A 13134-nucleotide genomic window follows, 5' to 3' on the forward strand; every position below is an offset into this window, starting at 1 on the left:
CTGGATAGAGCACCGCCCCTTCGCTTCCGTTCATTCCTATGAAGCTGCTCACCCAGCGCATATGCCAAAAAAGTTTTTGACTTCCGCGTTTATTTCCGGGTTATGGGGCCCATAGAGCATGCGCAGTAGTGTCCCTACCATAATGTCTCTCGGCTATGTGAACGAGCCTCGTCCGCGTTATCGACTTGCTCGGCGCGTACATGAACAGCGAAAGGCATGATGGGAGTATGCTAATAACGTGTGCTAGCGGATTTCATGAATACCGCCGTCACGTTAACTTCGGCTTTTAACCATCGATTTGTAAATAAATGCAAAACCAACGACAGCGAAGTGAATAAAGTTAAGCTGAAAAGTACAATGACGGAGTTAAAGATTAAAACGATCAATAAAAAATGGTTTATTTGGGTTAGGACCGTGACTATTACTTATATGTGTTACAGGAATCATGTTGTTTTTGTCTGATTTCCCTTATATAATTGTATAATTATTATTATGAACAATAACAACGTGTTAAAGTAGTTTTATAACTCCCGATTCTTTCACTCAACACGTTTATATTCAAGTATAATTTGCGTGTTCATCACATTTAACAGTAACTTCATGAACCGATAGTGACGATAAGACAAACATCCTCCCCGGGAATCAGTGGTGAAGTGACCGCAGCTCTCAGTGCATCACACCGTCACAGCTCCGTAGTCCACACCGTCATCAGTGTCTCGATGTCCGGGACTGAACACAGTGATAAAGTGCAGCATGTCAGTCTCCTCTCCTCAACGAATCCACACAACAGCTCGTTAATACATCGATAATACGTTTTAAAATAAATGTTAATGAGCGCCGAATAAACAACTAAAACCTGCTTTGTCATAATATTTTAAAAATGTAAACGAAACCCCCTCATTGTCTTCATTTATTCACATTTCTCAAGAAGTTTTCATATCATACGGTTCACTGACAGCAGCGCTGTTCCCGAGACGCCACATGACCGCGCTTGGCTGTGCTCGTACACAGCTGTGACGTCACTCTGAGAAATAAGATTTGTCTGGGCTTTTTATGGCATTTAGGAATGTTTTTCAAACATGAAACTCCATAAGTTAAAAAAATATAATGTTAAGATTTATAAAAGCCCGTGTCCATGTCTCGAGGTGTCCTGTGGACACTCTTACAGGCGTCTCTTTTACTATTGTGGTCAATGGGAAAATTGCTTTTTGGGCTCCATGGGATTTTTGTTGCAGTACCCACAGTGGCCACCATGCAAAAATTGTCTTCAAGGCAGTTCATATTATACATCCATGATCCCTTCTCAGACTGCTGCCCCCGCGACCCGGCCCCGGATAAGCGGAAGAAGATGGTTGGATGGAAACGGAAGGGCGTCGCCATACTTCTTCCGTGTTGTGAATAATTTCAGTAAACGGCGGGAAACTGTTCCTCCAGAGTAGCTGTCGTTGTTTTCACACAGAGTTTAAACCTCGCATAAAAATACGCTGTAATGGCGGCGAAGAGAGGAGCTCTCATTGTCCTGGAGGGAGTGGACCGAGCCGGAAAAACCACGCAGTGTAAGAAGCTGGTTCAGGCGCTGCAGCAGAGCGGGCGACCCGCGGAGATGATGCGCTTTCCCGGTAAAGACGCGTGACGTCGTTTGTCGCTGTGTGTAATATTTACATTGCTATATTCACGTTCGCCTCAAGACAGTGTAATGTTACGCGTTGTGACGTAACTGTGCTGCAGACAGGACCACGACGATCGGTCAGCTGATCAGCGCTTACCTGGAGAAGAAGAGTGAGCTGGAGGACCACACTGTTCACCTGCTGTTCTCTGCAAACCGATGGGAGCTCGTGTAAGAAGACTCTTATATACTATAAAAGAATAACAAAACAAAACAAATGAAACAAAGACCAAGTGGCTGACCTCACACAATCACTATTTTTGACAGGAAGCCAGCTTCTGACACGTGCTGCTTTCCATTCCAAACTTATTTTTGGGCTCGTCATTGTTGGCAATAACAAACAATAACATTGCTCTTATTGGTATTTTTCCACACACAGATCATGGAGCAACACGTGTACCGTTAAAACGGAAACTGCACTGTGTGGTCAATGACGTCAGCTTCCCAGAAGTGAGAAGATCATTTGACAATATAGTTCTCCCATACAGAATTAATCTACAACATGGCTTGGCTAAAATGCTGTTTCAGATTTTTAATTATATTTTTACTAGTGATCGATTAATAATCTACTTGAATACATTTAATCCAGAATATCATCAGTGTGTTATAATGACAAATAGTGATGGGGAGGAGCCGCCTTGTTGAGTGTGTGACACACCCCCAACTGTGTTGATGTATCGCTGAATAGCGACATCTGCTGGACTTCAAAAATCATTGCAGGCAACCTGGATAAAATGTGTACAGAGAGGCTGAAGTAGTTCTCAAGTCTTGTATCCACAAACGAAAAAAATATTCAATTGTAATTGCTCCACTTTTCAAAAACATTGGTTACAATAAATTGCCTCGTCTGTCTCCTGGGCTTTATATAGCTCAACCAAATTATAGATTAAAAATGTCGACCACACACCACATTGGTTGGGCTCTTGCGCTGCTCAACCACACTGAAAATAGTCCATGCGTCTGCAAATGAATTGACAAAATGTGTTAAATTGTCTTTCCACTGACTGCATATTAAAATTCTTCTGACCCACAGACCTGTGATGAAGAAGAAGCTGGAGCAGGGCGTCACTCTGGTTGTGGACAGATACGCCTTCTCTGGAGCTGCGTTCACCGGTGCTAAGCCGGTGAGTCTCGTCCGTTTATGTTGTATCGTTCATTACATGAGCTGAAACAACGAGCTTAGACGTGTGCTCCATCTCCTCCAGGGTTTCTCTCTGGACTGGTGCATGAAACCTGACATAGGACTGCCGAGGCCAGACCTGGTGATGTTTCTGCAGCTCAGTCCCACCGAGGCTGCACTAAGGGGGCAGTTCGGAGAAGAGCGATACGAGACCAGCGTTTTCCAAAGAGCGGTGCAACAGAAGTTTGAAGATCTGATGAAGGATCCTTCAGTTAACTGGCAGGTATGAGTGCTCTGGATCCATGTCCTTCTTCAATGCAAGTCGGAATCTGTGTTAAATAGCTCTTTATTCTTTATACTGTTACCAATGATCTACAGTGGATGCTCGTGTCAATGGTTGCTGGATCATTTGTGTTCATTTCTACGTAAAGTAAACCTGCACGCTCTCATCTGAGGCCAAAGCTACATCCAACTAGTGAAGAGCTAACACGGCAAGTATAGGTGTAGATCAAAATCACTGAATACGATCAGATAAACCATACCAGTAAATATCCCGTTGATAATTCACTAAGCACAAACTGTATAAAGGACATAAAAAGCAGCTTTTTAACAGCTATTTTCATTTTTTTCTCCTCCCCTTCAAAATGGGAGATAAGTATTTGGTACACAACCGTTGGTCGATCAGTTGCTGTTCAGAATTTAACTCATTAACTGATGCAAAATCAACATCTTTACATTGACATGAGCAAAATATGTGACGTTAGTCTGAAGGTGAACTAGCTGACGGCAGCTTTAAATAAAATGACGTGATTTATATTTTTCTGTTGTAGGTAATTGATGCTTCTCGGAGTGTAGAAGACGTGCACAAAGACATCAGCGCACACAGCTTGAACACAGTCAACGCAGCCCAGGACCTGCCACTGGGAGAGCTATGGAAGTGAAAGTTTTCAACCTGTGTGAGTCCGGTTTGACCAGCAGCCTCAACACGACAGCTCCGATGTGATCCTATGGAAGGCAATTGCAACATTACGTTCTGTTATGTCCACTAAAAATGCTTGTTTTTAACAATAAATAACACATTGTGTTTGTAAGAGTTTGACATAACTGAAGCACTCGCTCTGAATCCGAGTATGCTGCTTCCTTCTTCCTGCAACAGCTCAAGTCTGTGAGAATTTAGAGAGAGCTGGAAAACAAGCACTTTTAGTGGACATAAAGGATAATTTTGTAAGCACTAGTCATTTACATGTGCACATTTAACATAGAGGCTGAAAAATACCACAATTTCCCTTGAAAACGTATTGTTATTTTTGTACATCATCTGCTGTAATTAATAACTTTAATGCCTCATTACTTGACTGAAAGTATAAGGTAAAACTGTTTTTGTTGCAATGTGCAATTTTCAAATATCAGGTTGGGCTTTTACCAAAAACATGCAGATTTGGAGATTAGGCAAATTGGACTGTAAATTGACTGTAGGTGTGAATGTACCTTTCGCCCCATGTCAGCTGGGATCATCGACCCTCATGTGGTTTATGAGGATAAAGTGGCAGAAGATGAGTGAGTGGTTGGGATTTTATTTTTTTTAGATTTTTAATCCTCATACATGTCTATCATTGCATCACCTGTCTATATGTTGTGTAGATTAAATAAATAATCTTTAAATGAACGAGTGTATATGTTCAAACTTGGCATGGAATAATTAACACAAGTTGTCTGAAGGCTTGACTTATTTTGGTTTCATTACAGGCTGTTACAGTCATTAGTGACAAATCGCAGAAGCCATGGGCGCCGTGATCCATCATGTTCTATACAACATAAAACTGTTATGGCAATATTTTTTACTTATGGAGTCTGGGAAAGGCACCATAATCACCCCAGAATAAACATTTTAAGTGTTAAGACTCATAATGCAAACACATATATGTAAAGATGTGCATACAGATTTTTATCCTGAGCTCCTGCTACGGCTTTCACCAGGACGGTCTCGACGTTTGGATACAGAGAGTAATCGGGAAGTTGATCAGAGAACAACGCTGTGTGACACACTCACACACACACTGAATATGCCGCTGGAGCTGGACAGGCTGAAGAGGACTCCAGAGATTGTTCTCCCCCCTCCGGCTTTTCCTTCTGATACAGAGAAGAGACAGAGGATCTCTCGCCTACTGTCGACAACAGTAAATCATTGTTCGTATTTTCCTCACAGGGAAAGAATCTCAAACTCTTCATCTTCCGAGTCAAAGAATCGCTCCAACCGGTCCGAGTCTGAGAAGTCTGTGAAGTCATGGTGGACAAAAATAAAAAAAACATCAACGTTCAGGGTTTTGTAAGTACTTGACTATGTTATTTTCAATTTTAAATGTGCAGAATATTTACCAGGTGTAAGGTTTAGGGTGTCGATGCTGACCATGTGAGATGGCTGACTGTCTACCAGTTCAAACATGGGGAGACCCCCTTTTTTGCAGGACAGCTGGTGGAAGACGACACATAATTCATGCTTTATTCAAACAGTGCGAGGCGAGCACACAGAAGAGCAGTGTTCACACACAGACATACCCTTCTTATGCGCATACACCAGTCGTCAAACTCGTCCTCTGTACTGCAGAAGAAACCCTGGCCAGACACCAGAAGAAACAATCAGCTGTGGAAGATCTGAGCGACTGTGACACACATTCTTCATCATCATCATCATCTACAGTGGGGCTTTTACTGCCAGAGAGACAAAAATAATAATTCTTCCTGCTGTTCCTACCGCTGCGATGGACGGGTCCAGCTCACAGATGTGCATGCGACACGGTGGATGCTGACAGTGGTATGTGTCGTCGGGGACCTGACCGTCATCACATGGCTCCACTGCGAGCTGTGTGGTGTGTGGGTCCAAGTAGATGAGTTCCTCTCCTGATGAGATGGATGAGACAGGTCAAAGTTCATGCAAATAGAGCAGGGTGAGTGTTTACAAATGCAGCGAGCGGACGTACCGACATAACCAATGAAGTAATGGGCACTGTTGGGTTTTCCTCCGATCACACCCAGAGACTGAGGCAGCATGAAGCATTGCTGTGAAAAGAGACACAAAAAATGCAGTTTTAATCAGATATATATACAGTAAATGAGCTTTATGGCAGAACTACGCAGGATTTTAACCCTAAATTAACAGCCTTGGAGTCATTGTGAGATTGGGGGCTGTCTCCTCTCCCGCTACTGTTTGTTAGGGGGAAAAAAACAACAACTTGGGAGTCTTCAGAATCAGGAGGTCTCGCAGGAAACAGATCTTGCTTCCTGGCATTACTAACGCCCCTAGCCAAGTACCAGCTATAAGATCAAGGCAGCGATAATTTTTGTAATTTTAGACATTCATCAAAGCAGAGCCCACGAAAAGAAGCAGAGAACACAATCAACCTTTTAAAAGATTCAGACAGGGTAATGTACATTGGACAAGGACAAATGTGTGTGTGTATAAATGAAGAACAGTTATCTATGTATTGAGTATGAACATTCACACAGTAAGCATCACACCTTGAGTGTTTCGATATATGCCTCATTGATGTCACTCAGGCCCAGCCTGAGGGGGATGAGCAGGACCAGAGGTCTCCACAGAGCCGTCTCCTCCTCGGCCAGAGCACACGCTCCCTCCAGGCAGCCATTCAGTTCCGAAACTCCCGCTGCTTCTGCACAATCTCCTGCAGCGTCCAGCCAAGGCATGCAGAGGCGTTCTGAAGTCACACAGACAAAACAACACTGTCCATTCTGCTTAACAACACTTAGGACAAGTATTTAGGACAGTAGTATCCTGCTGCTGTGAACATATTTGTCCCAGATAATCTCCCACTGTGTTGATCATGTGTTCATCACGATAAATGTGACATACAACAGCATATTAATAATAACAGCAACTCACTTATCTCCTCGATGACCACAGTGTTGTCCATTGCCACGTGTACAACTAATCTGCTCCATGTATCAAACACTGCCAGCTTCCTAGGAGCAACACAACACAATGACACAGTCATATATTTAAACAGACACTTTGGTTTTGTGTTTTTTTCAAGAGACAGTTCAGGTGTTTGATGTTAGATTGTACAAGAACCTGTAGGCACAATCTTTATGAAAACATGGCTGACAGCAGATTTTACAATTGGCACCCAAGTCCACAGAAATAAACAATGATTTTAGCTCATAGGGACAGACTTTGCTGGTTGTCCATTAGGAAGAAATAGATGTTATTCAGTGAGCCTTGAGTGAAGTGGCTAAATTATGTTTCTCCGGGCGTCCCTGTTGGCAGCCATGTTTTCACTGTGTATCTGACATCTTTGGATTTAAATGGAGCTAAAACAAGAACTCTGAAGAACAGTTCTCAATCTTTTTCTCTAATACTTGCAAGTTGATGAAAGAAAAAAGTAGATTTCAATGTAAAAATACTTCTTCTTCATAGTACTTACTTTAGAACCTGAGCCACTGTGTTTGGTCCATACCATTGACCTATGGGCTTTCCCTCTCCAACTCCCATCTGAGCTGCAGTGTTCAGAGAGCACAAAACAAGCACTCAGCCAAGAGTGTCAGAGCAGGGCGAGTGAGCTCTTAACAGAACTGAAAGGCTGACTTGTCATTTCTTACCGATTTGATGGATGGAATAATAGCTGTCTTTTTTGTCAATGAAGGCGTTGAGAATACTGATGTACTCTTCTCTTTGTTTCTGCTCTATGGCCCATCTCCAGTCTGAGAACAAAAAATACAGTCATGAAGCCTGGTGTAAGACAAAAAAAAAACAAGCTCTGTTTTCATACTGTCCGATCACTGCGGAGGAGCAGTTAGTGACATCACCTCTTAATTATTAGGGGTCAGAGTAGTTGGGTAACTCAATATACAACCCATGCTTACAATAATATCACACTACAGAAAAGTATATCAGTCTAATTTAAGAATACAAAATGCCCCTTAAAAAATAAAATACCAGATTTGGGCGACTTGCGTTTGTTTTACTGATAAGCATCACTGTGAATGTTCTCTTCATAGTATAGACTTTATTTTTTGAATGCGGAAATAACTCGGGGTCCAACTTCCTGTTCATGTGTGGCACTTCCTGTATCCGTTTCCTTCACGTATCTGTGAGCGAAGCAGGTTTTCTTTCTTGACACAAACACTCCACACTAACTATCGATAACAAATGTCAGGTCAGTTCCACATCAGCATAATATTACAGAGTGGGAGGACGAAATGAGGAAGGGGCCTCATACAATGTACATAAAGACACTTCTCAGGTACTGGATGACCTTCTGAAGGTTTATTTTCAACAAAGTGAAATGAACAGACAGGGACGCTTTGGTGGCTTCTGCATATTTAAGGCATATTTAAGCCACAGTATGATTCCCGATTCCTCGAAAGAGGGAAAAAGTTTATATGGGGCTTTGGATCCACATTCCCATTTTATTATTAACATTCCCATTCAAATGAAGCTTTTCAGCTGCATAAAGCTGACAGACAACGCTAAATCAGAAGTCTCTCACACAAATAATAGCAGATGTCTACTTATATGTTCCTGTCCAATGACCTGTTGCTGTATTAACTTTATCCCACCTGCTTCATTAATATGACAGAATTTAGATAGGGTCTTACCTCTTCCTAAATGTCGACACAACAAGGCTTCACCAAGGATCATCTGTCCACATCGTAACATGCAACCCCATCCTGTGTCTGATGTTGGTCCTGTTCCACCTGGAACACACATCCTTCATTAAAACATTTCATTAACAACAAGTGGAAGAAAAAAAAAATCTGTATTGTTTGTGGGTCTGTGAGGAGCTTAGCAACAGCACACACACATACACACGAGTAGTTTTCACTTACCAATCGGAGGGAAGTTTTTTCTGTATGTGAACCACAGTCGTGAAGTGACGTCTGATAAAATCTCGTCTTTCTCTGCACAAGGAGCAGAAACGACCATCTTACTATGATTAAGAGAACATTTGCTAACATGATAATTACATGGCAACGTAAAAAGGGATAGTTCTGGATTTCTGAAGTGATGATGATGATGATGTACTTCTAAACAGTCAGTGAATTATAAACAGGTGACTGCTCTCTGTGCACTCCCTGTGTCGAGAAGCAGCTGCAGGTGGGTAGATGCAAAAACAGATTTTAGCAAGGGGTTTAGAAAATTAAATCAGAACTAGTATGTTGATGTCTTTACCTTGCTGTAAGAAAGACTTTTCAAATAGGAATCTCGTGCCCAGCTTGTGCTTGGCACACTGTATGCACAGAGCACACTGTGTAATACACCATGTATAATATTGCATTCTAGTCCCAGCTGGTGCTCTCTAGTTCCCTTGTCAGTTAGAAATGGAAATGAGGTCCCACTAGAGCCAAGTGTACTCCAGTTTCCAAAGTGTTTCACACAGATCACAAAACAAGATGGACGCCTCCAAGAAATCCTTGTTCTAACAGACGAACATCTTCAAATAAACTCAAGTAAGTCCAGTTGGCCTATATCTACACTGTTGAAGAGAGTTGAAAGAAATTGTTGTTGATGCTTGAGAACCATGTTGAAATGTGAACTCTGGGCATGAAGAGTTTGAACGAGTTGAGGACAGTAGGCATGGAGTAGGCATGGACTCGATGTAAACACGACTTATAAATACCTCACACAATCTCACTTTAAAAATCTCTTTTCTGTCTCATATAGACTTGAATGCCCAGTCCCACCTGTAAGTGCATTGTATTCTTTGCCTAGGATCCACACTGGCTCCGAGGTCTCAGGAAAATCTTCAAACTCTCCAAAGCGAAGTGTGTCATACGTCAAGGTAGCTGCAAAACAAGACATTCTGTACGTCAACTGAGGGCTTGTGTTAAATGATCAGTAGCAATGTGATCCAGCTGATTTAATATTAATTAATTAATAAGCTATTTGTTTTGTAGTAAAGATGTGGTATCCATTAGTTGCTTGAGAAGAAGTGCAAGCATTTCCAGTAACAATGTTCTATTTATACACCTACAAAAACAGTACCAAGCATTTCAAACCCATGCTTCTTTAGGTTAACCAAGGCCTCATTTTAAATGTAAGGCAGCAAGTGGAGGATTCTTACTGTGGGATAAAATAAAGGTTCACGTTTCATATTGATATGTTTCTCATGCAGTAAAGGGACACACCTTTAAATCAAGCTCCACAAAGTTAGGGAAAACGTGAGTTCTACTCAATAAGGACAATTGAATGAAACACTAAGAGAGAACAAATCCAAAAAGATTTTGTTATGGAAGAGTTATTTTTGCCAGGCCTGGTTTATAGAGAAGCAAGAATATTTTTGTTTAAACTCGAGCCATAAAATAACATGTACCCACTGTGATGAAATGAAATGATGAAATAAAAGGGGGAAAGAATGAGAAGAGGCAAAGGGGGAAAATGCAACATTATGGATGCCAGCAAACTGTATGTATTACTAATGTAATAAAATATTAGATGAACCACTACAACTGCACTTAATGGGTACTTTCTGTATAGCACATACTTAAAAAATCAATTCTGCACATTTGCACTATGCACACATTCTAATACTTTACAAATTTGTCTCAGGTGTTGCTCTTTTATGTTGTTCACATTCTGTTTTAGGTGTGCATGTTCTTATATTTTTATCTTACTATGTATTTTGTTAATATTGTATTGTGACTATTACAAGTGTAATAGTTTGTTCAGTGTCCTTAAATAAATGCTATTCATAAACGGTGAGCTGTTGACCAATCTGGATATTTTGATAGCTAAAAATTATATAGCATTGACCAATGTTATTGTTTTTTACCTGGTTTAACAGGAAAAGTTGACTACAGTTATCTGACACACAAGACTGTGATTTGCAGAAAGAGAACTCTGCTCTCTGTCTCTGAGTGTTGTTATTTACACACAACAACATTACACCACACACACTCTCTCTCTCACTCTCTAAAAGCTAACAATATTAGCGTGACGATGACAAGACAGCGTCGGCTAAGTTGTGGTCGTGTTGGGCGGAGCCACCACGTTAGCACTAACTAGCACTCGTCATGTTAAGGTGAAAAAAAGACGCAACAGACACACACGTCACTAAGTCTGGCTTCATGTTGGACACGCAACAGGAAGTTACAGGGCCGAACATTGAGCTGTCAACGTCAAGAAGTCACTACATTAAGCAATACCAGCAGGCTAGCGACAGTTAGCAGTTAGCTTTAGTCATCACTTTAGCGGGCTAACGTCACCGAGGCTACAAAGAAATACGGCGCTGTATTGGCGGAAAATACAACTCCACCATGACAGGGGGAGATATATGTGTCCATCTATGTTGTGACTAGTCTACGAGCTGACAAGTTTGATAAATTAAAGAAGAAATACAGTTTTTATTGCTGTAAAGGCTCGCTCACCTGCATCCATCCCGACGGTCCTCACCCTATCTTGTTTGTTGTTTTCTGCTCTCCGACCCTCTCCACCAATGGGAGGAGAGTCTCGCTGAGGAATTCCGAAGGAGGCGGGACTTTCCCCACGACATCCAATAAGAGGCGAGAGGAGGGACAAACTATTGTTCACGTTGCAAATTTCACGTACACAAATGTTAAGTCAACAAAATGTCCCCCTATTTTGTGGGTTTTTCTGAGAGACTTTGAATACAATTCCGACATTTATTGAAGCCAGAAGTTTAACAAAACCGTCAAACCAAACACGGACATTTTCATAAAGGAACGCTGTGTTGTTTTGATGTCTGCCCTCCCCCATTTATTTTATTTAAATATCTATTTGTGTCATATACTGAGGACGGATCAAAGGCAGGTCAGGTAGACAGAGAACACGGCACGAATACATGACTCAGCATTCTCAGCTGCACTTTCTTCGGACATTAACATCATTCTATTTACTAGTTGGGAATGCTGAGTCAGCACTTCCCAGCTTTTGTGTTGTCAGCAAATTTGAACAACTTGTGCATCACAGACAGAGGCGATTCTAGAGTCTGTAGGGGCCCTAAGCAAAAATTCCCAGGGGGCCCTTCCTTCCAACCAGTGTTCATCACCATTATGTAATAATCTGACACCAACGAAAAATGCATGAGTTCAAAATATTTCTTTTTTCAAAATGAATGAAAAACGTTGTAATTAAAAAGTATGTGAAAATATAAATTTAAAGAACAATAAAATACTGTAAATAGCTTTCAAAAAACTATAAACTTAGTAAAAAAAATACATTACACTGTAAAGAACCCACATTATAAAACAATATAAATATATAGAAAAATAAAATACTGTAAATAACTGAAAAAAAACATATAAACTGAGTAAAAAAGATATGCATTACACTGTAAATAATCCTCTTCATTTTCCAACTTGCAGAACGATAATTGGCAAATCGGCCATTGTTGTTTAAGGGGGACAGGGAGGCGGCTGGTCACTGCACATTTCAGTAAAAACAGCCCTCAGGCTCCGAGTGTCGAGTGCTTGGGGCCCCTTATCGGCTCTGGGCCCCAAGCAGTTGCCTGCCTTGCTTGTTCACAATACATCTTGTTCAGAACATTCTATCATTTTATGTAATAATTAATCAGGAAGAACATTCCAGCTGAGTGTGTGAACTACTTCACTGTTGAATACACAGATTTGTGAACATTTTACATTTATTTTTTTTAAGATCACAAAATCAGGAAAAAACATGCCACACCAAAGTGAAATTATTCATGGAATAAAAATCTTACTCTTATATAAACTGAAATGTTATTAAAAGTGCTCAAACTAACAGGAAACATACTTTAAATGTGCATGTCTGCCATCACAACAAAACACATGGGATCACAGCGGGGCAGCATCAAGTTCATCGAGTGTAAAGAGCTGTCTGAAATACGAGGTTTCAACACTTAAAAGCACCCGAACTATCCCTTTAAAACATTTGTACACAAATAGAACCTCAGTTTGAATGTGTTACATCCATTCACTGATTATTCTGATCACATATGAGTCTGTACAGTAACTTTATTACAAGATCGATGATGCACAAAACTGTTGAATTAAAAACAATGTTCTCTAAACCGACTTTGTCGCTATTGCTAGATGCTAGCTATTGTGATGATTAAAAAAAAAACAAAAAAACAACAACCCTGAAACAGACAGGATCGTTGTAGGCAAAACATATCTGCATTAAGAAAATATAGTTTCCATTAATCTAACATGCGTTTGACAGCTATGGTCTACATTAGGACTTCAATTCACGATTACTTTCATAAAATTAATAAATCTAGCGTTTATTTTCTTAATATAAAATGTTAAAAAATCTTGAAAAATCTTGACCAATTTTTAAAAATATTTTAACTAATTACATTCAAACTAATACATCGATTATAATGATTCATCA

At 40.6% G+C, this 13134-nt stretch overlaps 2 protein-coding genes across 2 annotated transcripts; one reads left to right on the forward strand and one right to left on the reverse strand.

The window, feature by feature from the left end:
• Positions 1–1403: 1403 nt before the first annotated feature.
• dtymk (deoxythymidylate kinase (thymidylate kinase)) lies at positions 1404–3727 on the forward strand (the record flags this gene model as incomplete). Its single annotated transcript, XM_083887945.1, has 5 exons — positions 1404–1619; positions 1729–1837; positions 2700–2790; positions 2872–3069; positions 3617–3727. The coding sequence occupies exons 1-5, from the start codon at positions 1490–1492 to the stop codon at positions 3725–3727; spliced, it is 639 nt and encodes a 212-aa protein (XP_083744071.1). The 5' UTR covers positions 1404–1489.
• A 1128-nt stretch (positions 3728–4855) lies between these two features.
• atg4b (autophagy related 4B, cysteine peptidase) lies at positions 4856–11189 on the reverse strand. Its single transcript, XM_083888405.1, has 13 exons — positions 11169–11189; positions 9486–9587; positions 8631–8702; positions 8400–8498; positions 7401–7502; positions 7226–7298; positions 6685–6764; positions 6303–6499; positions 5765–5843; positions 5539–5684; positions 5343–5399; positions 5163–5256; positions 4856–5060 (listed from the first exon to the last, which is right to left on the reverse strand). The coding sequence occupies exons 1-13, from the start codon at positions 11176–11178 to the stop codon at positions 4987–4989; spliced, it is 1185 nt and encodes a 394-aa protein (XP_083744531.1). The 5' UTR covers positions 11179–11189; the 3' UTR covers positions 4856–4986.
• Positions 11190–13134: the final 1945 nt, after the last annotated feature.

This window comes from Microchirus variegatus, assembly GCF_963457635.1.
Source record: "Microchirus variegatus genome assembly, chromosome: 4".
In the NCBI taxonomy this organism is placed as follows: Eukaryota; Metazoa; Chordata; class Actinopteri; order Pleuronectiformes; family Soleidae; genus Microchirus; species Microchirus variegatus.